Source organism: Neomonachus schauinslandi, chromosome 14, assembly GCF_002201575.2.
Source record: "Neomonachus schauinslandi chromosome 14, ASM220157v2, whole genome shotgun sequence".
In the NCBI taxonomy this organism is placed as follows: domain Eukaryota; kingdom Metazoa; phylum Chordata; class Mammalia; order Carnivora; family Phocidae; genus Neomonachus; species Neomonachus schauinslandi.
This window is the reverse complement of record NC_058416.1, coordinates 40,278,930-40,306,634: the sequence shown is the minus strand read 5'-3', so window position 1 is coordinate 40,306,634 and position 27,705 is coordinate 40,278,930. Positions and strand designations below refer to the sequence as shown.

General features: G+C 43.0%; 1 protein-coding gene across 4 annotated transcripts in view; it reads right to left on the bottom strand.

The window, feature by feature from the left end:
- Positions 1-27,705, bottom strand: part of B4GALT6 (beta-1,4-galactosyltransferase 6) — a 68,576-nt gene that overhangs the window by 23,189 nt on the left and 17,682 nt on the right. For 2 of the 4 annotated variants that reach the window (XM_021686282.1, XM_044920858.1), the window contains exons 2-3: positions 22,341-22,457; positions 15,444-15,557 (exon numbers count right to left, since the gene is read on the bottom strand). In XM_021686282.1, coding sequence (XP_021541957.1) covers positions 15,444-15,557; positions 22,341-22,457 — 231 coding nt within the window. The remainder of the gene's footprint in view (positions 1-15,443; positions 15,558-22,340; positions 22,458-27,705) is intronic. The other 2 variants (XM_021686283.1, XM_044920859.1) reach the window with 1 other exon arrangement.

Genomic DNA, 27,705 nt, shown 5'->3' with positions numbered 1-27,705 from the left:
CTATGAACTTGCAGAGAAAGGGCAGGTCATGACGTGAGACTGATCAGCCTAATTACTGACTCCGCTGACAAAAACAGAACCTACCACCGTAATCAAATAAAATTCACACAAATAAATCTGATGCACTTAATGGTATGTGTGATTGCTAAAATGACAGTCATTAGGCTAAATTACAGGCAGTTCACAGAAGTCACCGAAGCCGGGATTCTTCAAGCACTGTGACACCGATTTCTTTGCCTATTTTCCAGCTTGACAGGACCTGGCCCAGTGGAGATCATCATGGTCAGCAGGTCTCTCCAGTCTCATTTAGGTTAGTTTTCATCTCAAACACACATGCACTGGCAAATTAGGCAAGCCTTCTACCTCTCTCCTCGCTGGGCAGGGCCTCCAGTGGCCACCGCCTTCTCTAATGCTCGAGGCACCCAGAGTTCACTTCCCGTCCAGCTGCCCCACCAAGCACATTCCTCGGGGTCCCTCCGCAGCCTTCCCCTGTGCCCGTTTTTTTTTTTTTTTAATTGCTCTTTCCTCTGAAATCCCAATCTCTTACTGGCTGAAGGCCAAAGATGACCCAGTGGCATGACATTGTCATGCCAGGGGTCACAGCAACATTACTATTGGGGGGTGTGGGGGGGGAGGCGACAGGCCTCCAAGACAGGACTGCCACACTGGGAACACTGGAAATGTGATCAGAGAGAGAAGAGATTTAGTGGGGTGGGGCGGAGTGTGATGGGACAAACAACTCTGTTTCTCGGAGTTGCTGCCAAGGCATTTCAAAATATGATAACCCTACTCACACCCACCCAGAGTCCCAACATTTAGATAAGGATGTGACTTTAGGATTCCTGCCATAAGTTCCTGCTTTGCTTCTCCCAGGGCACCTTTTTAAATAATCACTTACAGTTAAGGCCACAAAAAAGTGAAGCGACCTCTGCCCCAGCCACCCTGTAAGTGACAGGTGCTGGTTCCCCTGCTCTGCCTCCTGCTCACTCCGCCTGGAACACAGGACTGCCCTTCCCCCAGCTCACTGCACCCCCTTGCTTCTGGGATCTGTAAGTAATTACATCTTGTGACTCGACTGCCTTTGTGGGGCTGTACTGAGATAACTTCAGTCAAAACGACCCCATGGGTTTGGGTTTCACTTCCCCAAAGTGGGAGCTCGGATGCCGAGGGAGCTAGCTACCAACCCCATGTGGCAGCAAGTCACAATCTGGGTAACTGGCAATGAGGATGCGACTGTGGGTGCAGTGCGTGTCCCCATACAAGGCCCCGGGGCTGCAAATGGCTTACTAACCTCCTCTCCCAGACCGCTCGGCCCCCTGGAAGGAGCCCCCGCTTGCTGGCAGTCTGTGGCACTGCCACAAATCCCCACCCTGAACTGTCGCTGCTGTAGAAGTCAGACTCCCCTGCAAGACCGACCCCCAGCAGGCCCCGTCTGAGGTGGGTGTGTTTCCCACTAGTCTCCAAACAAGCCCCCGCTGTGTGGCAGGTCTGGAGGTAACTGGCAGTACTCGCGTGCGGAAGTCCCAGCACTGGGCCAAGGTGAGCTAATACCCACGAACACCAGGGCTCTGCCTCCTTCCCCCAGGCAGGCACAGGGGACGCGGGCTATCAGATCCTGGGAGCGCGGGGAGTTCCCTCAGGTCAGTGCCACAAGGGGAGGCTGGCTGCTGGGCCTACGGCGCTCATGGTCAGGACTGGGGTGTGGAGCCTGCAGAGCCGGCCCTGACGCACAACACAGGGAGCGCTGTGCGGGGCGTCGTGGTGCACCTCCCACGCTGCCTCGTTCCCGGCGGCTACGGCCAACGGGCCCCCAGCCCCACGGGGTATCAGGAGCCCGCCCGTGGCATGGTACAGCAAAACGAATTCTCACTAAGGGCAGGCCCCTGAACACATGGCAGCAGCTCCTTCCCAGTTCCCAGAGGAGGCTGGAAAAACTACCAGACACTTGCAGGACCCCTGCTCAAATGGCTTGTGGGGCATATCATACGCCTCATCGCGGCTGCTCCCTTCTTGAGGTTCGGGACACATCAGCTAATGTCACACTGGTGGAGGTGAACCCCGACCACCTGGAGGGTCGGTCGGGATAACCTAGAACAGGAGGTAGCAGCATATGAGTCAGGGAAGAGGCAACCTCAGTCCCAGGTGCTCCCTGTTACTATCCTTCCAACCAGAACGTCCAACCACCAGTGTGAAAAGAAAGAGACAAGTAACTATACAGGGTAGAAATGCCAAGGTTTTCTAGGAAAATCTGCCCGTGGGGAGGGGGAGAAGGATGCTAATTGGCTCTTACAGGTCTTTGGAACCAGCTCCAAGCTGTTGATTTCAGCAGTTGAGATGCCTGACCTGGCCAGATTGGCCAAAGACCCCAAAATTCATAATTTGTACAAAAAACAAAAAACAAAACAAACCACTCAAGGTACTGAAGGCCTATTTTATTAGAGACACCCTAGAGGAGACTCCGGACTTGTCACCACAGCGACAGCACTCCCAAATGAATTGAGCTATCAAGGCAGGAGATGAAGACAAAAAAGGGAAGAGACTCTCAGGAAAAGACCTCCCCCACAAGCGTCCAGAGTCCACAGGGATAAGGAGAAAGCATCTCTGCCTCTCCTAGCTTGGGTTTCTTCTTAAAGCTCCCCTCCGCGCCTTGTAATTGAGGGGTTATAATTCACTACAGCGTAATAGGCATTAGACCACATCAATGCTGTAGCTAGACATGAAAAAGATAATTTTCCCGAAGGCCAAATCTTGTTTGCCAGTAAAGGCAAACGGCCCCTCTGCCCCTTCAGCTAGGAACCCAACAGAGGGACCTAGGAGATATAAAGGCTTCCAAGCCCCTATTAGTCTCCCTCGAGGAGTGGCTCCTCGACTCAGCTCCCTCCCGCATACGATGACCAACAGGCCCCTCTGTATGGGCAACTCTGGAGATCGGGGTCTCTACCCTGAGACAACTCAAATACAAGTCAGAAGCCTTTGCTCAGGTGCTGTGAGCTCTTCAAAAGACCGCCAGCCCACCATGAGGGCAAACGCCATCACCACTTAGAACGTCCCAGCCCTGGTGGCAGGATCTGGGGTCCCATACTCTGACCTCCAAGAGTGGAAGCTGCTAAGGCCACTGCCCTAGGGACCCAGCAGTTCCCCAGAGTTTGTCTCTCTTTCTGGGGGACAATCACCCATATATTTCTCTAATTATCCACTAGGACACACATAATAGTCCTCCATTCAAGCCTGCCAACAGTTTTCATATTTTTATACAATAGGCAGAAACTGGAGCTCATTTTGGGGGCCAATATAATTGCTAGGCATGTTACCAGGTTCAACAAAGGCTGTTTCCTGAGTTAGTGGCCTACCAAGCTGATTTAACAACCCTGTCCCCATTCGACCAGCAGAAGGGCCCGCCCCCATGCATCCCTATGGCTTTGCCTGGCCTCCCCCTATGCTGCTCAAGTGCTCTCATGCAGCACATTCTGCAGTACACTATGTGATACTTGGCAGGAGCTCCGCCCAGTGCCCTTTGTAATCTTCCATCTGCCCAAGCACCAACACCACATGGATGAGTATGATCTCTACCTCGTCCCAAGGAGAACAACCCCCATGGTCTTGGGCCTTAAGGCCCAACCATCCAGGAGGAACCTCCAACTTATCTTGGCTTCCCTGATTAAGCAGTTCTTGTCCACTGTGGGTACGGTGCGCTGGGGCCGTCACACATACATGGCTCTCTCTATGTGCACTTCTTCACTCAACCTCCAATGCATTTGCCTCCATGCCAGCCCCCAGAGTCCTGTCTAGTCATACCAATGTACTTTAATCTTACAAATCACTGAACACAATACCCCGCAACCATCTCTGCTCCCTCACGTCAAAACCATGCAGAATCCAGGTCTGAGCCGAGGTCTGCTGCTATCCCTCACTGGAACTGGGCTAGATGCCACCGCACGGGGCACACAACAACAAATTAGTAAAGACAAATACCAACCTGTCAGCCGCCCTGCTGAACACACGGGGCTGTAACACCAAAGACTAGCCCTGATACAACAACATGATTCTCTAGCACAGACAGTTCGGATAACGGATAACCATTCCATTTTAGGTTACCTACTGGCCAGGGAAGGAGCTGTATGTGCTGGAAAGGGCCCCACCTGCTACAAGTATATTAATAATTCTGGAAAACTTCAGACAAATTTACAAAAGATGGCCCAACAGGTACAAGTATTCCACAATCTCATCCAAGTGTTTCATCAAATACCTACTTTAACCTTATCCAGAGGCTTTGGTTTATTTTCTTGGTTGGATCCCAGCAAATGGTGAGGGCGGTTACGGACAGCATTTCAAATTGTTCTTTGTCTATTGATATTGCTGACTGGCATTTTTGCTTTACTCAAGTGTTTCATGCACTGGACGACCAAAACCCTGCCAGTGGTTAATATCGTCACTGTCCAGATAGTGCCTATGATTTTCCCTAAAGATTAATGCCTAGGCATCACAGGGTCAATTGTGATGAGAAAAACAACTATTGTTCTTCTGAAAAAACAACTCTGTTTTTCTGAGTTGTTGCCTAGGCATTTCAAAGTATGATAACCCTGCTCACACCCAGAATCTGGACACTTAGATAAGGACATGAGTTTAGGATTTCCGCCATAAATTCCTGCTTTGCTTTTGCCAGGGCACCTTTTAAAATAATCACTTAGAATGAAGCCCACAGAAAAGTGAAGCGACCTCTGCCCCAGCCACCCTGTAAGTGACAGGTGCTGGTTCCCCTGCGCTGCCTCCTGCTCACTCCGCCTGGAACACAGGACTGCCCTTCCCCCAGCTCACTGCACCCCCTTGCTTCTGGGATCTGTAAGTAATTACATCTTGTGACTCGACTGCCTTTGTGGGGCTGTACTAAAACTGTAACTTCAGTCAGAACGACCCCATGGGTTTGGGTTTCACTTCCCCAAAGTGGGAGCCCGGATGCCGAGGGAGCTAGCTGCCAACCCCGCGTGGGTGGCTTGTGCCTCCTCATTCAGCAGGTCATAATCTGCATATTCTTAATACACCAGCTCCCCCTTCTCAACACATGGTATTGGGGGAAAGACCCCAGGCACAGGAAGTGAAGAGAAAGGGGCATATTACAGAGAATGGCCAAGAAGAGGCACTGAGCAGATGAGCTACTGGTGATGTGGTTTCCAAACAAACCTCAGGAGAAAAAACCTCTCAAGGTGAGCCTGTGGTCAGGGAGGACTGGGGGTCTTCCCCTCACTGCACCCACTGAAGCTACTTTCACGTCCTTTACATACTGGATGTCCCCTTCAGGTCCCACTCAAAGAAGCATTCCAGTGCTTTGAAACCAGGAGAGGACACATCTCTCTTTCCTTGTACAGAAGTAAGCAATCAGCCAGGCTAGGCCCCTTTATTTCATTTGCTGAGATTTCAAGGGCAACTGGGGAGGAAGGACCCACTGAGCTCCACAGAGAACCCCCAATCTTCACGCCACACCTGTGCTAATCAGAGCTCTTCCAATGAGAATGTGTGCTCATTCCCCAATTAGAAATTAAAAGCTCGAAAAATAAATATATTTGCTGAAATCAATGTATCTAGTAGTACCATCAAATTTTGATTTTCACCGTTTGGAAGGCGGAACTGAGATTAGAAAGAAAAGAGCAGGGCCTCACCTGGGGTCAAGTGGAAGAATGAAAGTCAAGTGTAAGCAGTCCATTAGTCCTGGCAACAAAGCCTGCGTGCCAAACTCTTTCTTTTATGTGCGAGAAAAACTTAGTTGCATCATTGGTTATATTCGACATTCACTACAATCTCTTAATGCTGAATTAGCAAGACATGCAATAATGCCACACAGTTTGGAAACCTAAATGGGCCTGGGGACCATCAGGTATGTGCAGGCCCAAACCATGGGCTCATGGTAGTGTGCACTGTAAGGTGTCACATGACATGACTTAGGATATTACTTTTTCTATTAAAATATAATTCTTAAAAGAATAGTCAATACATATGGATTACCTATATTTACATTTTTTCTTACATTCCAAGTAAAATTTAAGGCATATATGATCTCTAGCCAGAGAGTTGTTTTCCCTATAAATCAACAGCTTTCCATGACTACTTCACTCAGCTTAGGGTCTATTATCTATTTTTTGGTATCTAAAGCCTAATTCTGGATACCCTGGCTTTTTATCACCACTTCACCCTCAGGGTTTCAAATGTGCACAGCCCAACGATCTGATGACAGTGTTGAGAAAGACCTGAATTTCCTGAAGAAATATCCCATCAGGTGAATTCCACTCCAAAGTCAAAAAATGACTTTTATGACAAGAGAGCACATTCTCTCCCGCACCCTCTGGGCTGCACAGCTCGAGGCTATTTGGTTACATCAGTCATCTTGTCCCCAGTCACCCACTGCCCCCTTTGGAGCCAACACTAGAAACTGCCTATTCCCAATGGGGAATTACTTAGGCTTCTCAACTTCTGGCATTTTTTTTTTAAAGATTTTATTTATTTATTTAGAGAGCGTGCAAGCAGGGTGAGGGGCAGAGGGGGAGGGAGAGATTCTCAAGCAGACTCCTCACTGAGCATGGAGCCCAAGGCGGGGCTCAATCTCACGACCCTGAGATCATGACCTGAAACCAAGTGTCAGACACTTAACGCCGCCCAGGCGCCCCCAAATCTAAGTATTCTAAACACAGAGTGGTTTTTAGCCATGCACGACCAATGCCTGGACACTGGATGGATGAACGAACGAACGGATAAATGAATGGGTAGGAAGGGCAAAGCCGGCTATGTCCAAATTCTGTCTCACCTCTCTTTCTTCTGCTTCCTTTCTACCTGTGTCTCCACCCGCTGGCTCCATCAGGTACTAAAAGACGCCTATAAGACATTTGTGCAAAAGGTGTCCCCCATGTAGATGACCCAAAATAAGAGCCCTCAGCCAGCCCAGGTTCTCATCCTCTAATCCTCCCCCAACACACAGTTGTTAACAGCCGATTTCCTCCCTTGCTTATGGTTTCCTCCCACTCGACTCTGAATGATTAACTGAAACCTGCAGGTAACAGTCTGCTTTCTGTCCCCACCTTTGCCTTCTAACCCACCCAAGGAGCCTTTGTTCCAGCCCTGAAGGTCTCACAGCCTTTACCACACTCTTCCAAATGGTTTTCCTAGTCCCCAACTGTTGCACAGCTGACAACCACTTCTGGTGTCACCATCCACAACTATTACTTATTTCCTCAACTCTGACACATGCACTCATTTATGTTTTAGCATCCTGACATAGGGACATACCCCACAATGTGTGCATTTAATGTACTGCTTCTTCCTTGTTCCCAAAAAGCCATTAAAAAATTAATGGTGTGTCTTGTCAAGAAAATACGGCATGTCAAAGAAAAAAAGGAAGAAAGAAAGAAAAGAAAATATGGTATGTCATATACTCCTCTTGTGATGGCAAATGTGTTTTCTGGAACGATTTCATTACCAAGAAATTTCCATATGTGGCACCTCAGTGTTTTTTCTAGAACGACCACCCGACTCCTCATCTTAAATGAACAAGTGTTCTTCCTTTCAAAGTGTGTTAAGTGCTCACTTTCTTAGGTCTACAGTCTTGGAGGCAGGGATAAAAGAAGGTATTCCGCAGACTTATACCTACACTTTACAAAAAAATGCTTACTTCCTTCTTTCATAAATTCACCCCCTTTGAAGTTTATGATGGTTAATCATACCACCTTCTAATATCCAGCCTTGTTTACTGATAGGGAGGCACTCTCTCCTCCCTGTCCATCATCCTTACAAACCCAGATCTGTATTCACTCCCTAAGCATCACTGTCACCTAGAATGATGGGCAGTGTCAGAGTTGAAAGCCAGTCAGCTCTGGCTTCAAGTTCTCTCTGCTCTATCCTCATCTTTCCCCCATCTATCTGGCTTCTAATCAAGCAGCTCACTAAATTTGGTGGTATGGCTAAGAATCAGCAGGCATGGCTGTTTAGAATGAAGGTTACTGGCCCCATTCTCAAAGCTGCTGTATCAGTAGACAACCCTGGATCATGTTTGCAGCCACCCAGCTTTATGTGAACACGTTTCAAGTGCTTGAACTGCTCACCACCGAGTCCTGCCTCCCACAGGAAGAAGCTAGAATCTACTCTCCTGTCCTCTCCAGCAGACAGAAGCAGTCACATGACCACCTGCACCAGCAGGAGTATTTAAATCAGAAGAGAACACCAGGAGGACGGGGGCACTTTACAAAACTACCTTCTGGTAAAAGCAGTGGCAGAAGCTTCCAGCTTTAGGGGCACCTCTGGTCTGACCTGAGCACCGTGGTGGGAACTGTGACCTCTGCGGAGTGAAAGAGATGTCTCACAGGAGTCTGGGCCTCATCGTAGCTGCTCAGCCTCTAACCCTAACTCTGGGCCACCCAGGTTTTTTGAGGACTGCCCGATACCTCTTCACAGGTTCCCTTCCCCTTAAATGAAGCCTAATTGTATTCTGGGGTTTGCAGCCAGGAAACCGGACCTTCTCTATGGATCTGGGGTTTGGCTTAGAGGCTGACATTTTTTAACCAGTATCCCAAGCTGATTCTGGTGTAGATGATCCCTGGACCACGCTTGGAGAAACACAGCTCCATGAGCTCTACCCTTGTAATGGGCTGAATGTTTGTGTCCTCTAAAATTCCTACCCTCAAAATCCTAACCCTCAATATGATGGTACTAGGAGGTGGGGCCTTTGGAAGGTGATTAGGTCATGAGGACAAAGCCTTCATAAATAGGATTAGGAGCCTTAGAAAAGAGATCCCAGAGAGATCCCTTGCCCTTTCCACCACATGGGGACACAGTCAGAAGATGGCCATCTGTGAACCAAAAATCAGGCCCTTCACCGGACACTGAATCTGCTATAGCACTTTAATCTTTACACTTCCGGCCTCCATGACTATGAAATACTTAACTGCTTAAGCCATCCAGTCTATAGTATTTTTGTTTTAGCAGCCCAAATGGACTAAGCCACACCTATTCACTCACAAATACTCTTACTTCCCCTCCCTTCCTGACCTGACACACCTGATCAATAATTGTCCATGCTTGAATCCTCTACCCAATAAATACCACTAAAGAAAATCACATAAGCACATACACTAATGTCATCATAAGTGACAGTTATCTAATACATTGCCTTGAACACAGTAAGCCCTCAACAAAAACAAGTGTCACAATATTTGTGCATTTTGATCCCCCAGGCTAGTGGGGGGGGTTGCTTTCTTGGCTAACCAGTTAGTCACCTTTAACTTGTGATTAGCTGACTCCACTCTTCATTCCCTACAACAACTTTTTATTTAATTAATTTATTTATTTATTTATTTTTTAAGATTTTATTTATTTTTGACAGAGAGACAGTGTACAAGCAGGGGAAGAAGCAGGCAGAGGTAGAGGGAGAAGCAGGTTCCCCGCTGAGCAGGGAGCCCGATGTGGGGCTCGACCCCAGGACCCTGGGATCATGACCCAAGCTGAAGGCAGACGCTCAACCGTCTGAGCCACCCAGGCGCCCCTACAACAACTTTTTAAATATTTACTTCTCCCTTTCATGCTGCTCAGTCCTTCTTGGTCAACCTCTCATATGTATGTGGCGTCCCACTTCATTAGGACACAGAATCAACAGGCTTGAACCCCCTTAATTTTCTCCACCTCATCTCCAAATGAACTGTACTCTTGCCTCAGAGGAGAGGCGGTTCCTACTTTCCAAGGCTAATTCCTTGACCTCAGCATATTTCTGTTTCCTGTACATGTCTCCAGAATCTGGCTCCATGGATACTTCCCTCCTGCTCCCTTATACTTCCCATCTCTTATCTCTCTGTAATGCCTAAAACTCGCTCAAATCCTCATCTTCCCGAAGAGTTCCTCCCTTGCCCTCACCTCCTCCACATACCTTACCCCCTTCTGCTTCCTTTTCCCACCAAACTTTTTTTTTAAACCGACTAGTTTTTATACACCTCTGAGTCACTTCTCCAGACAGTACATGTTGTCTCTTACCCTACCCTATCCTACTCTACTGAGACTGTGCTTGCTGTGGCAAATTCATGCCAAATTCTTCATGCCAAATTCTATGGCTCTTCACGGGTCTTCCTTCCAGCTGCTTTGAGGTATGTCACAAGACAGAACACTCTCTCCTGGAAACTCTCTTCTCGTTAGCCTCTGGGACACTGTTCTCTGACTCCTCTCTGCCCGACTGTTTCCCTTCTTCTACAGACGGACAACCCTTTCCCCCCAGCAAGTGCAGATGTTCTCCAGGGACCCACTCTCAGCATTCTGTCTCACTTCCTCTATTTCCAGCCTGGATCTCTCTGATGAAATTCAGACCCCACATCAACTCTCCTGAGCTTTAAAAAGAACGGGCCCAACACTAACTTCCTCATTAACTTCCCCATTCTCCAAATGTGATGTTTATCCTGCATTACTTGTTTCAGTGACAGTTGCCAAGCCAGAAACCTGCTCATGAACCCTGATCCCTTAGTTGGTCACTACATCCGGCCAATGGCACCCCTGGAGCTTCTCCTTGGTGCCCCGTCCTCCCTCCAATGCCACGGTTTCCGCACATGCTCTTGTCATTTCTCTTGGCCTCCTCAGAAAGCTCCTCACTGGGCTTTCAGATTTCAGTGTTTCCCCACTCTCATCCATTTTTCAACTTCTCATCAGAATAATCTTTCTGAATACCATCTTAGTCACATTATTCATCTGCTTAAAGCAGTGGTTTTGGTTTTTGTTTTAGCCTTTTTTGTCCCCAACCCTTTGAAAACTGTGCACCCTCACCCTCCAGATATGCACACAGGCCATAAATCAACCCTTGGCATATACGCTCAGGGGCTCTGCTCCCTCTGAGGCCTATCTCATGGATGCCCAGGGATTCACGGAACCCACAAGGCCCTCAAGGCCCCTCACCTCCCTGTCCAGCCTCACTTCCCACACGCCCCACCAAGCACCTACCCTGGTCACAGCAGACCACCCTCTGTTCTCAAAACACAGAACCCTTCGTGCTCTGACACCTACCTCAGCTGCCTACTGAATCTTGCAAGACCCAATTACAACACCCCTCTCACTGACATCTCCCTTCTCCTTCTAGAATAAACCACTGACTCCTTCCATCACACAATAAACCATTCATATCAATGAGCACACTGCCTTTCTCTGAGCATGTTACCTGCTCTGGCTGGTAGACATAGGATCATAGTTAGCTTTGCTTCTCCTCTGCCTGTCCCTGGGAATAACCCAGGGCCACTACATGTCGTTTACTCCAAAATGGCTCCCATTTCTCTTTTTACAAAAACACATGCATGATGCTTTGTCACATTAAGCAGTCTTTGAGCTTCTCTTTAAGTGTATTTATTTACCTTCTCCCTCTTTGCTGATGTTCATTTGAATTATTTAAACTCATATCAAAAAGTCCTTATAGCTTTTGTTATGTTCCTAAGTCTAGCAATATTGCAATTATCAGGTTTAAACCCTAAAGAGAACTATTCCACAAACAGTAAGGACAGAATACATGAAAGTTGCTGCAAATGTATTCTATTTAAGAATTAAAAGATAGGAAAACTCCAGGTAAGTCTACTGCAAAGTATACAAATGACACTTTCTGGCTCTACTTTACACAGAAAAATCAAAATATCCACGCTAAGCACTTACTATTTTTAACCTCTAGATAAAGTGAAATTTCTACTTTATTTTGTTAGCATGCAGAGTCTCACATAAATTTTAAAAAGCTGAAAGTGGATTAAGCCCTCTGGAGAATCTATAAATACTAACACTGACAAAGAAGTCATTCATATTGTATAAATAATGCACATAAAATAGATTTTAGAGTGTAATTGATTGAATGTAAAATACTGCTGAAATCCATTAAATCAATTTTATCTGAATTCCAATTGGAAAAGTTCCAACTTTATCTTTATGGCAATCCAGTGCTTCTAGTCCCATTGTTACACTAGAGATAAATAAAAAAAAAAAAGTTATAGCTAGCTAATCAAACACCAATTTTAAGCCTTAACTTCACTTCTGGTGAATATAGGAAAATTAGGTATCATTCATACTTGGATAGTTTTCATCGAAGGAGGTCTTCTTACTACACAGACTTCCTTTAACTATTATTGAGGGAAGTACTATATTCAATTATTTTGTATGATATTATAATAAGATTTTACACTAGGTATTTTAGTATGCTGTTCTCTATTATGGATGGAAAATAATCCTGTTAATTAAAAATAAATTAGGGATGCAGAGCTAAGTATAGGACCCCTCAACCCCATCCATTTGTCCTAGGTTTATCATTCCCTTGATCATTACAAAGTCTGGTTCCCTCAAAGTAGTGAGAAAGAAAGGGAATATCACACTAATGTCTGTCAAGCTTCAAGCTTGTATCCTTGCAACACTGTGATGTTGATATTATACTCCCGTATTTTACAGATAGGTCAAGTGAAGCTCTACTTTGTAGAGGTCACACGACTAAGTGAAGGGGCTCTCCTGGATGGAAGAAGTCTCATTACATTGGCTGTACCCACAGCCCCTTTCTAAGCAGTTATTGGTATGTGGTCGATTTTCTAATTGGACACAGGGTTGGTGCCAGGCCCAAAGCCAGGAGCCCATGAGGAGGCCTTCTGTGACAAGGTGACAAGGTGGCTTGCCAAACCAGTGTGGTTCTCTCTTGTGAAGAACGCAAGACTGATGGAAGCAGTGACAAGGAACAGTAGCACCAGGACATTCAGAGAAAAGGCAGCGCCCAGCAGCCCTGACACAATCTCTCAAGCACTAGGACAGGAGCAATTACGAGTTATGGGCCTGGAGGAGGACAGGGCTAGTAGGAAGGCCTGGCAGGCAGATGCTTTTAAACAGAGTTTAATTAGTACCCATAAAGCAGTAATTAAGAAAATGGCAACTACACCAAGAACAGAAAGATTTCCTAAAACTATAAATCCTTGAATATGCAAATTATGAAAATGGAATTATTGTAATCAATATTTCAACAGAACTTTACTTAGTGGTTTCAGTCCTGCACAGACAAAAACATTCATTTTTAGAAAACCAAGGCTACAATAACAAAGTAATGACAAATACACAGCCACAAAAATCACAGCTTCCTTCTCTACTATAAGACAGCAAAGAGACAGCAAGATTAGAAGCCACTGAGAATTTTTTTTAAATACCCATGCCCCCTGTCAGGTTAATAAAATCACTTAGGGGGTGGGACCAGGAATTATAAAAGTCGCCCAGGTTCAGTAGAACCAGGATCTATTCTAGATTAGCGGGTCTCAAAGTGTGGCCTAAGGGTGACTAGCACCTAGGAACTCATTAGAAATGAAGATTCTCAGACCCTCCTCGAGAGCTACAGAGTCTGAAACTCTGACAGTGGAGCATAACAATCTGTATTTTAAAAGACTACCCAGCTGATTCTGATGTACCCCAAAATTTGAGAACCATGCCTTAGATGACATTGAAAGGTGACTCTTTTTTATTATAGCTATGTAACGTCAACAACTTACCAACAATAAACTGAAAAAACATCCTACAAATGACAGGTGAAGGCTAATTTCCTCAATAAAGAATACTCGTGTAAAGACATAAAAAACACATTCAGATACCACTTTAGAACCCAAGGGTAAACAAGCAATTCACAAGGATGTTCATTTAAATTTTAATTATATAAAAATTAACATACAAGCTTATATATAAAGAGTGTGCTTAAAATTAGGGGAGGGAATATACGAAGGACAAAATGTCAGAATGCAAGCCCTGCAGCTTCCGAGCAGTTACAGCGGGCTTTTCAATGAGGACACATTGTCTTCATAATCTTGAAAAAATACACATTTAAAATTCACTATCTTGATCTCTATCTCGTATTATACACAAAAGTTAAATACAGGGACGCCTAGGTGGCTCAGTCGGGTAAGCGTCTGCCTTCGGCTCAGGTCATGATCTCAGGGTCCTGGGATGAAGCCCCATGTTGGGCTCCCTGCTCAGCGGGGAGCCTGCTTCTCCCTCTCCCTCTGCTGCTCCCCCTGCTGATGCTCCCTGCTGACGCTTCTCCCTCTCCCTCTGCCCCACTAGTGCACGCTCTCTCTCTAGTGCTCGCTCTCTCTCAAATAAATAAAAAAATCTTAAAAAAAAAAAAAGTTAAAAAAAATGGTAAAACTGTTAGAAGGAAATAAGAGTATTTGTATGGCCTTCAAGTAATAAGGAAAGCTTTCTTAAGACCAAAAAGCAAAAACTTTAAATAACATCACTGATACACTTGGAAACATTATAACCTTAAACTTCTATAAAAGATTCCATAAACAAAATGAAAAGACAAGCCAGGGACTTTGAAAAGCTGTTACAACACATACAGCAGACAATAGGTCACTACTGGAATATATGTAAAGAACTTCCATCAATTAATATGAAAACCTAATTAACCAATATGGAACTGATAAAGCACACGACTGAGTCACAGAAGAGAAAATGCAAAACCACTCACAAACACATCAAAAGTTACTGGAGGGGCGCCTGGGTGGTTCAATGGGTTAAGTGTCTGACTCTTGATTTCGGCTCAGGTCCTGATCTCAGGGTCAGGAGACGGAGCCCCTGCGTAGCATCCGGCTCAGCGCTCAGTGGGGAGTCTGCTGGAGATTCTCTCTCCCTCTCCCTCTACCTCTCCCCCTACTTGTGCTCTGCTCACTCTCTCTCTCTCTAAAATAAATAAATAAATCTTAAAAAAAAAAAAAGTTATTTGAACCCACTAGTAATAAGAAAGGTGAAAATTCAAACAACGAGGTATCACTTTTTATCTAACAGATTAGAAAAAATATTTTTATCAGATTAGCAAAAATTTTAAAGTCCATCCATATCAATATGGTACATTCAAGCTTAGCTGTTGGGGATATAAACTGGTCCAGCTGCTTTGGTGCTAAACCAAGCCAGCCTATATAGCAACTCCAGTTCTAAGTCTGAACCCCCAAACACATATGCACCACATGCAGAGAACTCTGTACTCCACTGCTCCCTATAACAGTACTTTGTGATAGCAAAAAAGTGGAAATAACCTAAATTTCTATCAGCAGAGAAAAAGGTAATTGAAATGTGGTACATTTATTCAAAGATGTACTATACAGTAGCTAAAAAAATAGACATCTGTATGTATCAACATGGATAGTTCTTAAAAAAGCGAGCAACTTATAGAAAGAATTGTAATTTTAAGACCATTTATATAAATTCTTAAAATCTTTGCAACATTATAATTTTCTATCTAACCATCTATTTGTATAAAAAGTAATTTTAAAATAACCTGTAAGAATACATATCAAACTCACAACAGAGGTTACATGCCACGTAACATGAATATTAGCACCCACAGTAATAATCTGAGCATGGTGTGCTCAAACCATGTGGTTTTTATTACTTTATTATAATACAAGCAAAGAGTTAAGTTAAAATTAGATGACACTTACGCATATAAGGCAGTTTCTCTGGGCAGGGTAGATATGGTGAATATGTGAAGTTTTCCGGAAGATATGTTGTTGTTTGAACAAGATAATCGCTTGAATTATTGCCTTCAGGATAATCTTGGAGAGAGAGGAAAGAAGTTACAACCAAAAAACTGCCTTCTGCTTTGCTCCTAGTATGAAATATGTCACTATCACTGTAAGAAGACCTGCAATATGCAATCTACAGAGGTACTTAAAAGCAATTATCTATAAAGAACCAGAGAAAAGCAAACACAGCTGCAGTGGCTACTCTCCCATTCACCCTTCACTGCTATTGGAAAGGACCTCTCAGCATGATTTCCCAAAGGAACTCGGGGACAAGTCTAGAGAGCAGCCTGGACTCATCTGTGCACACATACAGAGCAGGCTCATCTGCGACCCTATGAGAACACCTGCTCCCATCCCTCCCCCCAGCTGAGCAAGATCAAAAGGGACTGGGAAAGTAGGCCAGGGAATCCCCTCCACTATCAATGGCCAAGGGTATCCTGGGCGACCACAGAGCTACGGCACGATGCTTCTAGTAAGCACCATGCTTCTAGTAAGCACCGGGTTGAGGGGTGGGAGTATTGTTTTCTCACCACCCCACACTTAAGAACGAGATTTACCCACTCAACTTCCGTAACGCAGTCCATTTTAAATCTTTAAGTTCCCAACTCATAGGCTGCAGTCCCTTGGGGAGCCCTGAACTGTGTATTACATTAGGTCCGTCATCTTTAGATACTGCAAGTTTTTTTTTTTTCAAGATTTTATTTATTTATTTGAGAGAGAGAATGAGATAGAGAGCATGAGAGGGGGGAGGGTCAGAGAGAGAGGCAGACTCCCCGCTGAGCAGGGAGCCCGACGCGGGACTCGATCCCGGGACTCCAGGATCATGACCCGAGCCAAAGGCAGTCGCTCAACCAACTGAGCCACCCAGGCGCCCAAGATACTGCAAGTTTTACGGCATGGAGGGCACTAGTTAGAGCACCACAGTGAAATGTGGAGTTCAAATCCTTGCTCCGACATGCACGAGCTTTGTGGCACAGGGCAAGACGATGTAGTTTCTCTTCTCTGCCTACCTCATGTAGCCATTTTCAGATTTCCATAAGAGAAATGCACAAATTGCTTAGAACAATCCCGGGCCCATATACCTATTCAATGGCTGGAGCTCTGAGCGACTGGTTCAGAGCCGTGCACGTGACTTAACGCAGGACATTCAGAACCTTAGAAATTTTCAACTTGGAACCAAAAAGCTCATGTTTCAGCCCTTTCTGGAACAAGGTTCTAAGATGCAAGTCTGAGAACCATGACCGGCCAGTTTCCTCTATGTCAGAGGAAGCCAAAGAGAATGAGACCAATGTACAGTAAGAGACAAGACATGGAAACAGCTGATTAAATGAGAGTCTGTATCCCGGATCATAAACCACGTACCCACAGGAAATGAAGCTCTAGCAGACACTTTAGGAAAATGCAAAGACATCCTTTCAACCTCGGTAATCTGCTCTGTTGATGGAGTTATTCCAATCTGAACTGGTCTGCAGGCAGAGATAAGAAAGAGGAGAACAGGGCGCCTGGGTGGCTCAGTTGGTTAAGCGACTGCCTTCGGCTCAGGTCATGATCCTGGAGTCCCGGGATCGAGTCCCGCATCGGGCTCCCTGCTCGGCGGGGAGTCTGCTTCTCCCTCTGACCCTCCTCCCTCTCATGCTCTCTGTCTCTCATGCTCTCTGTCTCAAATAAATAAATAAAATCTTTAAAAAAAGAAAGAAAGAGGAGAACAGGCATATGACTTGAAAGAGAGGCCTGTCTGCCAGTGACCAGCAAGCAAAAGGCGAAAGGTAAAAATCACACACCTTACTAAAATGTAAAAGCTAAACCCTCTCCCTAGGGAAAGATGGTAGAATCCTGGCAACTGAATATGAAGTATATAAGAAGAGTCAAAGAACACTAAACACTGACCCTGCAAACCTTTTGCCTGACATATTCACTATCATCAAAACGGACTTGACAGGGGGTGCAGCCTGGGTTCTAGGACGGCACTGTCGAGCGAAGGCACACCTGCTGGAAGGGACCCTGCAGAGGCTGCTCCGCGGAGGGTAAGGGGTTCTGGTACCAACGAGGAGACAGAAGCTGGAGGAGAAGGTCCAATTCCAAAGGACTGCACGGAAATCCCAGTTATGAATTTGGCAGGGCATGGGGAAGGTTTTAAGTGTATTTATTGCCAGGAAACCCCAAGATGATAAGTAGGGCCGAATGATGTACAACCGCTAAGGCCTATTCCAGGAAATGGGAAAGTGGGAAAGCCCCAGTGACAGAATCCTCCCAAGAGCTCTCTCCAGAGCAGCCCTAGAAAGCACTTCATAGGAAAGTCCTCCAAGCCAAAGGGTAGGGGGCGTTCAGTGGACAGTAATTGCTTTGTAAGCCCAGGGACACACCAAGAGCATAGAGACCCCTCTAGTAGTCCATACTCTGTATGGCCCCCATACACATCTGAAAGATTTAAAGATACTGAACATAAAATAAGTGTAAGTCCATTAAAGTTCTGATTCTTTCCTTAAGATGCTTTTTAAAAATATATCTAGATATAAATCAAATTTCAAGTTATATTCAAAAAATTTTTCTGCATTTATGGGGACTCCTACTATACTAGGCAGCTAGTATAGTCCATGCATTTGTAGGATCTAAAAACAGAAGATAAATAAGGTTGTCCCTGGCCTTTATGTATTCTGAAGATTCATTTTCTTATAATCCTGAGGCAGATAAATATTAACATTCTCAAAATTCTCAAGTATTTCTTAATGTCATGTAGATAACTTTAGATAAGAGTATTTTCTTATTTTGCATAATTTATTATTTCTTGTAATTAATGTTTGGGCCCCTTCTCTTAGCCATATGCTATGATTCTATAAATCTATATCCAACTCACAGAAATTGTAAGCTCTCTAGATATTTCTGCAAAACAAACTGTTAACGGAAGCTCCCCCTGGGCAGGCTGGTGGCAGCAGAAGACCTAGAGGACTGTTTCACTTTTTATTTTAGTGCTAGAATGACTGAGTCTTTCACAAGAGAACCCATGTATCACTTTGATCAGTTTTTAAAGGACTAAATTAAAAAAAAAACAAAACTCAAAGACATGGAATAACAGTATATTCACTTCCTTTAAATACAAAGTTTTGGAGCTAAACGTGTTATTCTTGGCTAAATCATTACAAATGATCATAAGGATCAACTCACTGCCAGAGTTACAGAAAAGTCTCTGCATTCCTTGGGTACCGTGTCCAATGCTGCTTATGTCATCCCAATGTATCATGTGTAAGTCTATCCACCTACCCCTGCCACTAGTCTGAATACCTCTTTTTCTGAAATCAAATTGCCTTTGATTTCCAGTATCTAACAAAGTATCTACAACACGGTAAAAACTTACTGTAAATGAACACTTCACAACTCATCATTCAGCCAACAATAATTTAAGCTTTTGGAGACAATACTGTAATAAACCCACAAAATCATTATTCCCACAAAAGTGCTTGGGTCCATCAAGTATAACCACTGCTTTCAAACCCAGGAGTTTTAAAAGGTTACGCATGATAGATGCATTTGAGACGGATCTGCCACAACTGCTTTAAAATGTAGACATTATTTCATCTAATGAATGGATGGATGAAAACACAATGAGTTCTGGGATCCCCAGAACTTCTTCCTCTTTTCTAGAGCCACACCTGAAGAAAAGAGAAACACAGAATGAAAACTGCTGGACAGGTCCCCTCCTCAGCTCTCACTGGACCTTATCACTTACAGGAAAAGGAGAAACGCACCAAATTGGACTCTCAAGGGCTTTGTTCTTCCTGCAAAGGGCAGCTTAAAGCAGGTGCAGAAACTCCGTGAGAATTCTAGTCTGTTCACCCCTGGCTTGCTGTGTCTGTCTGGCGGTGTCTGAGGATTCAGACCACATGGCCATCAAACAAGGAAGTGTGCTCGGCTATTTCTAACCAACCTACCAGTTCTAACACTGCATGACCCTTATCATCTGCTTCGGTAATTATTCACTGATTACATCTTGTTTCCTTAATTTGACTAACTCCATAGCTATAAGGCTATAATCATTTGATTATGAGAATATGTGATTTCTTTGCAAAAATATTATATGTAGTATCTATTTACACTTGGTGCTTCAGAAAGTCAGGTACAAGATTAAAAACCCCTTTTTGAAATCAAATGTACTTAGAAATATCACAACCTATTGCCATGAAGTGTTAAATTTTAAATGAGCCAGTACATGTTAATCAAGTCTCCCCTAGAGTTCAATTAGCTCTTGGTACACCTTCTTGGCCATTGTCTCCTTGTTGACAGATTATATCTATATAAGTCTGTGCAGAAATAAACAACTGCATTATAAGTAACTATGTATGCTTCCAACTTTCTCAAAGCCTTGAGATCCTCATACAAAGGGAGGATGTTCTTCTTAATGCTGTGTCTCCAAGTATCTAGGTAAGAATACTGACTACACGAATTGTTCAATATACATGAACACAGCAGAGTCTCACAGTTGCCTACTCAAACTCCATTTTCCCTTTCTCCTTAGGTAACAGAACCCCAATTTCATTCAAAGCACCAGCGTACCCAGCTCAAAGACTGTAATGTACAGTCCCTACAACAAAGTCCTAGCCAATGCAATGGAAGCAGAAATACCACGTGAAACTTCTGGGAAGTCTCCTTAAAAGGGTCCCTCTGTTCTTCTTCTCTCTTCCTTTCCTCCTCCTTACTAACCCAAGTACAAATAGAAAGACTGGAGCCCCACAACAACCTTCGAAGACTATAAAACTCCATGACAGAGCAGAAGATGGAAGGCGTGTGGAGACTTTCTCCACCACGGCCCCAGACATCCAACTTCCGGATCTCTTTTACATTAGAACATAGAGTCTCATGGGCTTAAGCCGCTGCAGCCAGGACTCTCGTACAAACAAACCCAATTCCTACCTGATGGACTATCTCCTGAGAACAGTTTTACCACCAGTAAAGGAACCATGAGAAAAGTTTTCAAAGGTTCATAAAAGCAAGCCAACTCTAATCAAAGTAGGTAGTGGTTGTGTGGTCAGTATCGAAACTATGAGTTGGTAATGGGAAAGAGAATTTCCCTTTTTCTTGTCTTCCAGTTGTGGGGTGTGGGTGGGGGAGAGAGTTAGTCTTGACCCAGTAATCAATTCTCCTAATCAAGCGCAACTGAGTTCCCACATAAAACTTATTCATGCCCCAGGAAAGGAACTCGATTATGCACAGATGTCCCGCACTCCCTTATACAAATACAGGAATCTAAGGATGCTGAGTATTTCTGTTCAGTTGAGTGAACTTTTAACGAACACTTTCACAATCAACTTATTCAACTAGGACAAGTCCTGAAGAAGCTTTTATAATGTTTAAACTGCTCCTAACATCGACCTACTATTCCGAAGACCAATTAAAGCAGAAGACCAATTAATGAAATTTTTACAATACTATTAAAATAACAGGTACAATGACAGTCTTTCTAAAAGAAATTTTTTTCAACTTAAACGGGAGAAAGGGCGCCTGGGTGGCTCAGTTGGTTAAGCGACTGCCTTCGGCTCAGGTCATGATCCTGGAGTCCCGGGATCGAGTCCCACATCGGGCTCCCTGCTCAGCGGGGGGTCTGCTTCCCCCTCTGCCCTCTTCCCTCTCGTGCTGTCTCTCATTCTCTCTCTCTCAAATAAATAAATAAAATCTTAAAAAAAAAAAAAGAGGATGGAAAAAGATATACCATGCTAACACTAGTTTTTAAAAAAAGAAAAAAAAAAAAGAAACGGGAGAAAACAAGAGTGTTTTGATTTGTGGCATCATAAAACAAATCAGGCAAATGACTAGAATGGATTTTGCAGAAGCATGTGTGAAATTAAATTAAGAATCAATTTGATACAGTCATGAATTTTTAGAAGGGTAAACTATTACTCACCTTAACATACATTTTAAGAAAAAATATCTATGGTTGGCAGATAGGGACTTCCCATTAGTAGTGTGTGCGTGTGTGTGTGTGTGTGTGTATCTGTCTGTCATTTACAGTGGCACAATTGCGAACTGTTGACAGGAATGAAATCTTTAACCGTTTAAAATAAGAATAGAGAGGATGCAACAAGTGACAACCAGTTAACTGAAACCTTTAAGTAACATCTAATAACACTTCAGGAGACAGTGCAGAAACACTGCCCCATGGGAGGCTGAGCATTCTTAAATGATAGTTCAATCTATTTTGCATCAATTCTGCCTTCATTCAATCACTACTTTGGCCTATTACTTGGTTTTAACCTCACATGATTCTGATGGACACTCTACTTCCAGATAATATTTTTAAAAGACAAGAGCAACTATGGATTTCCACTTTCATATAATTTCTCCTAAGCCCCCTAAAAAGGCCATAAAATTATTAAGAATCTTCTATAATTAAAAACAGTAAGTATTTCCTAAACATAGTTGGAAAAACATTTTAGGAGTTAGAATGGGCATAAAGAGAGATGGCAGAAATGACTAATATGGATAAATTATTCTCTTTGTGGTTGATTTTTCTTAACTACGACAGGTGAATTGAAAAAAGCACAAGCTGCTTTTTGTATTTTATGTTTGCAGGAATTAACTTTAAAATAAAGAATTAACTTAAGTATCTTTGGACAAAACCCCCATCACCTCTGAGAGAACACCTTTACATATCCTAAAACATGGAAAGCACTGGCTCGAGCAGTGAACGAATCTCCCAGGACGCTCCTTTAACAGGAAGGAGTCTCAGAGGCAAAACCAGAGCTTGAGAGATCTGGTTTACTTTTTTGACTACAAAGGTAAAGAAGGAGAAACAAAGCATGTTTAAGAAGCAAGCAATCTTACCTGTACCGTTGAGAGTACTGTTTTTATTTGTGTAAAGCCTGATCATATGCCCTATTGTTTTCACATTTTCTCTCAACATTATTCCTCGAGCTTGTACCATAAAGAGATATGTGTTGGCTACAAAAGAGAAGAGAAAATATCATTAACTCAGTAAGCTTTTTTTTTTAAATTTAATAAAATAATATTCAGACTAGGGAACTGCCCAATAAACCCAAACTGACTCAATTAGCATGTCCAAAGGGAAAACAGAAATATAAAATGACTATTTCCCATTATCAAAAGCTTATAAAAACAGGGGTGCCTGGCGAGCTCAGGCAGAAGAGCATGCAACTCTTGATCTTGGGGTTGCAAGTTTGAGCCCCATGTTGGGCGCAGAGATTTCCTAAAAAAAAAATAAAACCAAAAAAAAAAAGAGAAACCAAAAAAACAAACTTGTAAAAACCGCTTTTTTAAAATGAAAAATTCAAGTAGTAAAATCCATCAAATAGAATGAGACTAAATGAATATCATAATGAATTCCTTTATCCATAAGTGATTTTCTACCATAAAATATACTTACAAATTTCAAAAAGGCATTTTATTGCAAATATACAATCATATAGTATACTTTCTCTAATTCTATATTAACTCCCTCAAATCCAAAACTCCACAAGGGCAAGGATTCCTTATCTAATAGTAAATATATCATAAATCACCATAATATCTAGTATGAATATGAATCTTGCAATGGATCTTGTAAATTCCCAGTGTGTTTGGGGAAGGAGAGTTAGGGGGCAGAATGACCTAGAATCACTATCTATTTTGGTAATTTCTCTCTACTGAGTTAATTACTTAGAAGTTTTACACTCCCTTTCAATCACAAATCTACCTACCAGGATTGTAAAAGCAGACAAAATCAAAATCAATGTGCATTTTCAAGTTGGTACATTTAATTATTTGTGCTAAGTGCTTCAAAACTAGGCCCCTAATTTCTTGCTGTGGGAGAAACTGGTAAACTGCCAAAGATGACAAACATCTCTGCCTCTTGAGATGCTAGGACTCCTCAGAGAAGCACAGAAGTAATCAAAAGATCCTTTCTTTCTCGGTCCTGATTCTGTGAGCACAATGCACAACTTTGGACAGCTCGCTGAATCTCAGTTTCCTCACCTAAAAAGTCGGTATTGCATTAGATGTTCTCTAAAGGCCTTTCTACTCTCAATTCTCCAAGCATACAGCCAAAAAATCATAAACTCCACTCATTCAAGAGGAGGAAGATCATTTTCATGGCAAAACCAAAAAACTGCAAGTCTCAGTTAATGACTTCTTTCAATTTTAAAATAAGCTGCCTCTGAACACTGTAATGACACTCTCAAAAAATGAATGCTAAATTAAAAAATCTGAAATGCCAACTAATTTTCTGGGCCCTGCTCTACTTCCCTGAGATGCTACAGAGAGGTAAGCAAAATGTGATGTTTACTACCACCTTTCCCATTTTTTAAAAGATTTTATTTCCTTATTTGAGGGAGAGTGAGAGAGACAGAGAGAGAGTGAGCGTGTACAGGCATGAGTTGGGCGAGGAGCAGAGGGAGAGGGAGAAGCAGGCTCCCCGCTGAGCAGAAAACCTGATGAGGGGCTCCATCCCCAGAACCCCAAGATCATAACCTGAGCTGAAGGCAGATGCTTAACTGCTTAACCGCTTAATGGACTGAGCCACTCAGGCACACCTCTCCTTTGCCATTTTTTACGTAAATTTTAACTTGCTCAAAGTACAAAAGCCAGAATAAATAAAAGTAATACAGAAGCAGAGTACAGTAACACTTCCCCTTTTACAGTCAATCCATAACAGAAAATAGAAATCCAAGCTGCAAATAAGTTTTACCTCAAATCATTTTTAAGAGTGTGTCTACATTCTCTCTAGAAAGCAGTCCTATAATTAGATATAACTTGTTTAGGTTTAAATTTATTACACCCATGGGGCTACAAATGCAAGTTTTTATTACATTTTTGCTCCTGAGTGGACTTTAAAAGAAAGAAGAAAAGAGACAAAGTGAAAAATGAAAACAAAAAGAACAGCCAACCCAAAATGTAGGAAAACATTCAGTAAAAGCCAACTAACATTAGCAAAAGCAAAGATCTAAAATTCAACTGAAATGATGCAGGGAAAACCATCAAATAGAAAACTAATGCCTACTGGTTTACAACACCTTGGATCATTGAATCCTAAAGTTATATATGACATTTGTTCTCAGTGATCTAGTATCTTGTAACATTTTTTTCTGCACCAAAGCGTAGAGAGGACCTATCATGGGGCAGCGAACTAAGCAGCTGGAAACAATACTGGTCCAAGCAAGGATCTGCTAGGTAAGAACATCAGTGCACTTCCATGTGTCCTGGAAACGGAATTTTTAACACACCTACTCATATAAAGAATATTGTCTGACATCGTGAAGCCAAGTCAGATTTAAGCAGCAAAGAAAAGATCTGGTATAGAAAAGAATCATCAAAGTCAAATTATCCTAAAAACTTCCAAAACATCAGGTAACAAACCTGTTACAGGAAAAAAAAAAAAAAAGATGACTAATGGCAACTGTGACGATGGTGAACCATTTACCAAAAGAATGCATTTACCATTCATTAGATGGATGGAGATAAAATTAAGGAATGCAAGACACCAGGCTCTCCAAAATGAGAATCTATTAGTTTATTTTAAATCATTTACAGCTAATTGAGTTACATTCCTTAGGTTAATGGTCCTCATGGGTTTAATCCCTGAAGATCAAAACCCATTAAGGAACGAAGCTGTTTTGTTTAAATAGAGTCCTTGTTAACAGGAAGAATGCAATGTGTCCAAGTGTTGCAAGGCACACTAACCCAGCATGAGAATGGTTCCAACTGTCTGATTTCTAAACACCCTAAACTGCTAACCCACACTCAAATAACTATATGACCGCTAATTACCATTAATATAAAATGTAACATCTTATTGGCAAGCCAGCAAGTTAGAGGAAATCTTTGTCTAACATTTCTATTCCAAGTAAAAGAAATTGCATTTCAGAAAACAGGGAAATCGTTCTCAGCTTTGCCCTTTGGTACAGAGACAACTCAGAAATACACTAAAAACTACCACTGCTTAATTAATTAAAATCATGCCCTGTTCTCTAATTTAGTTAATTTGCTATACGCCTCTGCTTTGTGAGACATAAATTTAACTTATTTACCTAGGTCTGCTTTTGGGGGGTGGGAGATACCTACAACTTATAAAAAAAAAAAACCTCAAAAATCAAGTTTACAACAGCTTTTAGGCATCCTACCCGGGTTTGTGAGGTAAGCGATTTATGAACTTGCCTCGTTCTCCGCTTAAGAAAACCAAGGAATGAGGAATGCACTTGCTAGTACTGTGTCTCCCCATCCCTTTCCACATCCAGCTTTGTTCAGCAAAAAAAGTATCCTAGACAAGGAGAATGTGCCAGTCTGCACTCATCTAGAAAGGTTTCCTGAGTTTCAAAGGCCTCGGACACAACATCCCCCTGGTCCCAATACTATGATACACTGCCGCAGGTCTGTTAACAAAAAGTAATCCAGCGAGGAGCTGATTTTGAGAGGGAGATTATGTTGGATAGGTACATTGTAAGTGCAGGACTGGAGCTAAGAAAGAAGGGCAAGAAATACAATTTGGGGTGACATTCATATAAGAGTGGGAACTATGGTGGTGAATTACCATAAGGAAAAATTATCCAGAAAAGGTATAAGAAAGTGAAGTTCAGATACATGGAAAGAGACCACAAAGAGGGTCACAAAGATAAAATGCCCCAAGATGAATTAGTCTGAGCTTGAACACAGTGAAGAAGAGGAAATGGTCAACCATATCAAACACCACGGAGGCTAAAAAGACTAAAAAATAAGAGCTTAAAAAAAAAAACCACTAATACTTGGTGCATACTCTTTGCCAGGCAACCTTAGAAGAGCTTTACATATACTAACCTAATTAATCCTTACAAGCAACCCTATAATGTTGGTACTAATATTATTCCCATTTTACAGATAAAGAAATTGGAACATGGAGTTAAGTAGCTTGCTCAAGGTCACATAGTTATTATTAGCTGGTGGTGGAGCCAGAATTCAAATGCCAGCAGGCTGGCCCCAGCCGTCTAGCTCTTTACCACCATACAATGCAGCCTCTTAAAAATACTGTTAGGAGATCACTGTCAATCTTTAAAAGAAGAGTTTCTGGAAAGCAATGGAAACAAAAGGCAAGTAGGAAAGAGTAAAGTGGACAGTGACAAAGTAAAAGCAATTTTAAGAGAAGTGACAGCAAGGTCAAGGAAGTTTTTTTTTTAGACAGGAGAAACCTGAGCATGACTGTGGCCTAAGAAGAGGGAAGAAAGAGTAAATTTAAACTTAAGGCACTGAAAGAAATAGGAGGAAGGATGGAAAAGAACACTTCCCCCGAGGGAACAGCATAAGCAGAGGCTCTGGGGTGCACGGGTGCACAGCACATCCAGGAGTAAACAATCTGACTTGAGTAGAGTTTGGCAGCAGTGAAAAATAATTTGTAAAGGTCTAAGTGGATGGATGGTGTGAAAAAACAGAAGAAAAGAGGGGAGAGGACTCGAGGTCCTTGTGAAGATGAGAGGCAATGTTAACAACAGTGAGAAAGTGCCAGAAGGATAAGGTTAGAAGACTATGGTCTGGAGAGATGCAAGGGAGAGCAGGTCACAACTACGAGGACCTGACGTGGCCACACAAGGGAGGATGGAAGACAAGGACCAGACTGCCTGACGGCCACCAACAGGACATCCATGGGGGACGAAGTGGGGCAGGAAAGTCCTGAACTGAGAGCAGGCTTACCTCAGAGACATTGCAGTTCTGCTGCAGCCCACCACAAGAAAGCACATATTGCAATAAATCAAGTCAAATAAATGTTTAAATTTCCCAGTGCACATAAAAGTTTACACTATAGTCTCTTAGGTGTGCAATAGCATTATGTCTTCAAAAGCAATGTACATACCTTAATTTAAAAATATTTTATTGCCAAAAAAATGTTAATCATCATCTGAGCTTTCAGCAAGTAATAACCTTTTTGCTGATGGAGGGTCTTGCCTCTTGATGGGAGTGTTGGTGGCTGCTGACCAATTAGGGTGGTGATTGCTGATGGTGGGGTGGCTGTGGCAATTTCTTAAAATAAGACAACAATGAAGTCTGCCACATCGAATGAGTCTTCCTTTCATCAGTGATTTCTCGGCAGCATGTTAATGCTGTTTGTAGCATTTTACCCACAGTAGAACTTCTTTCAAAACTGGAGCCAATCCTCTCAAACCCTGCCACTGCTTTACCAACTAAGCTTATGAAATCCTTTATTGTCATTTCAACAATCTTCACAGCACCT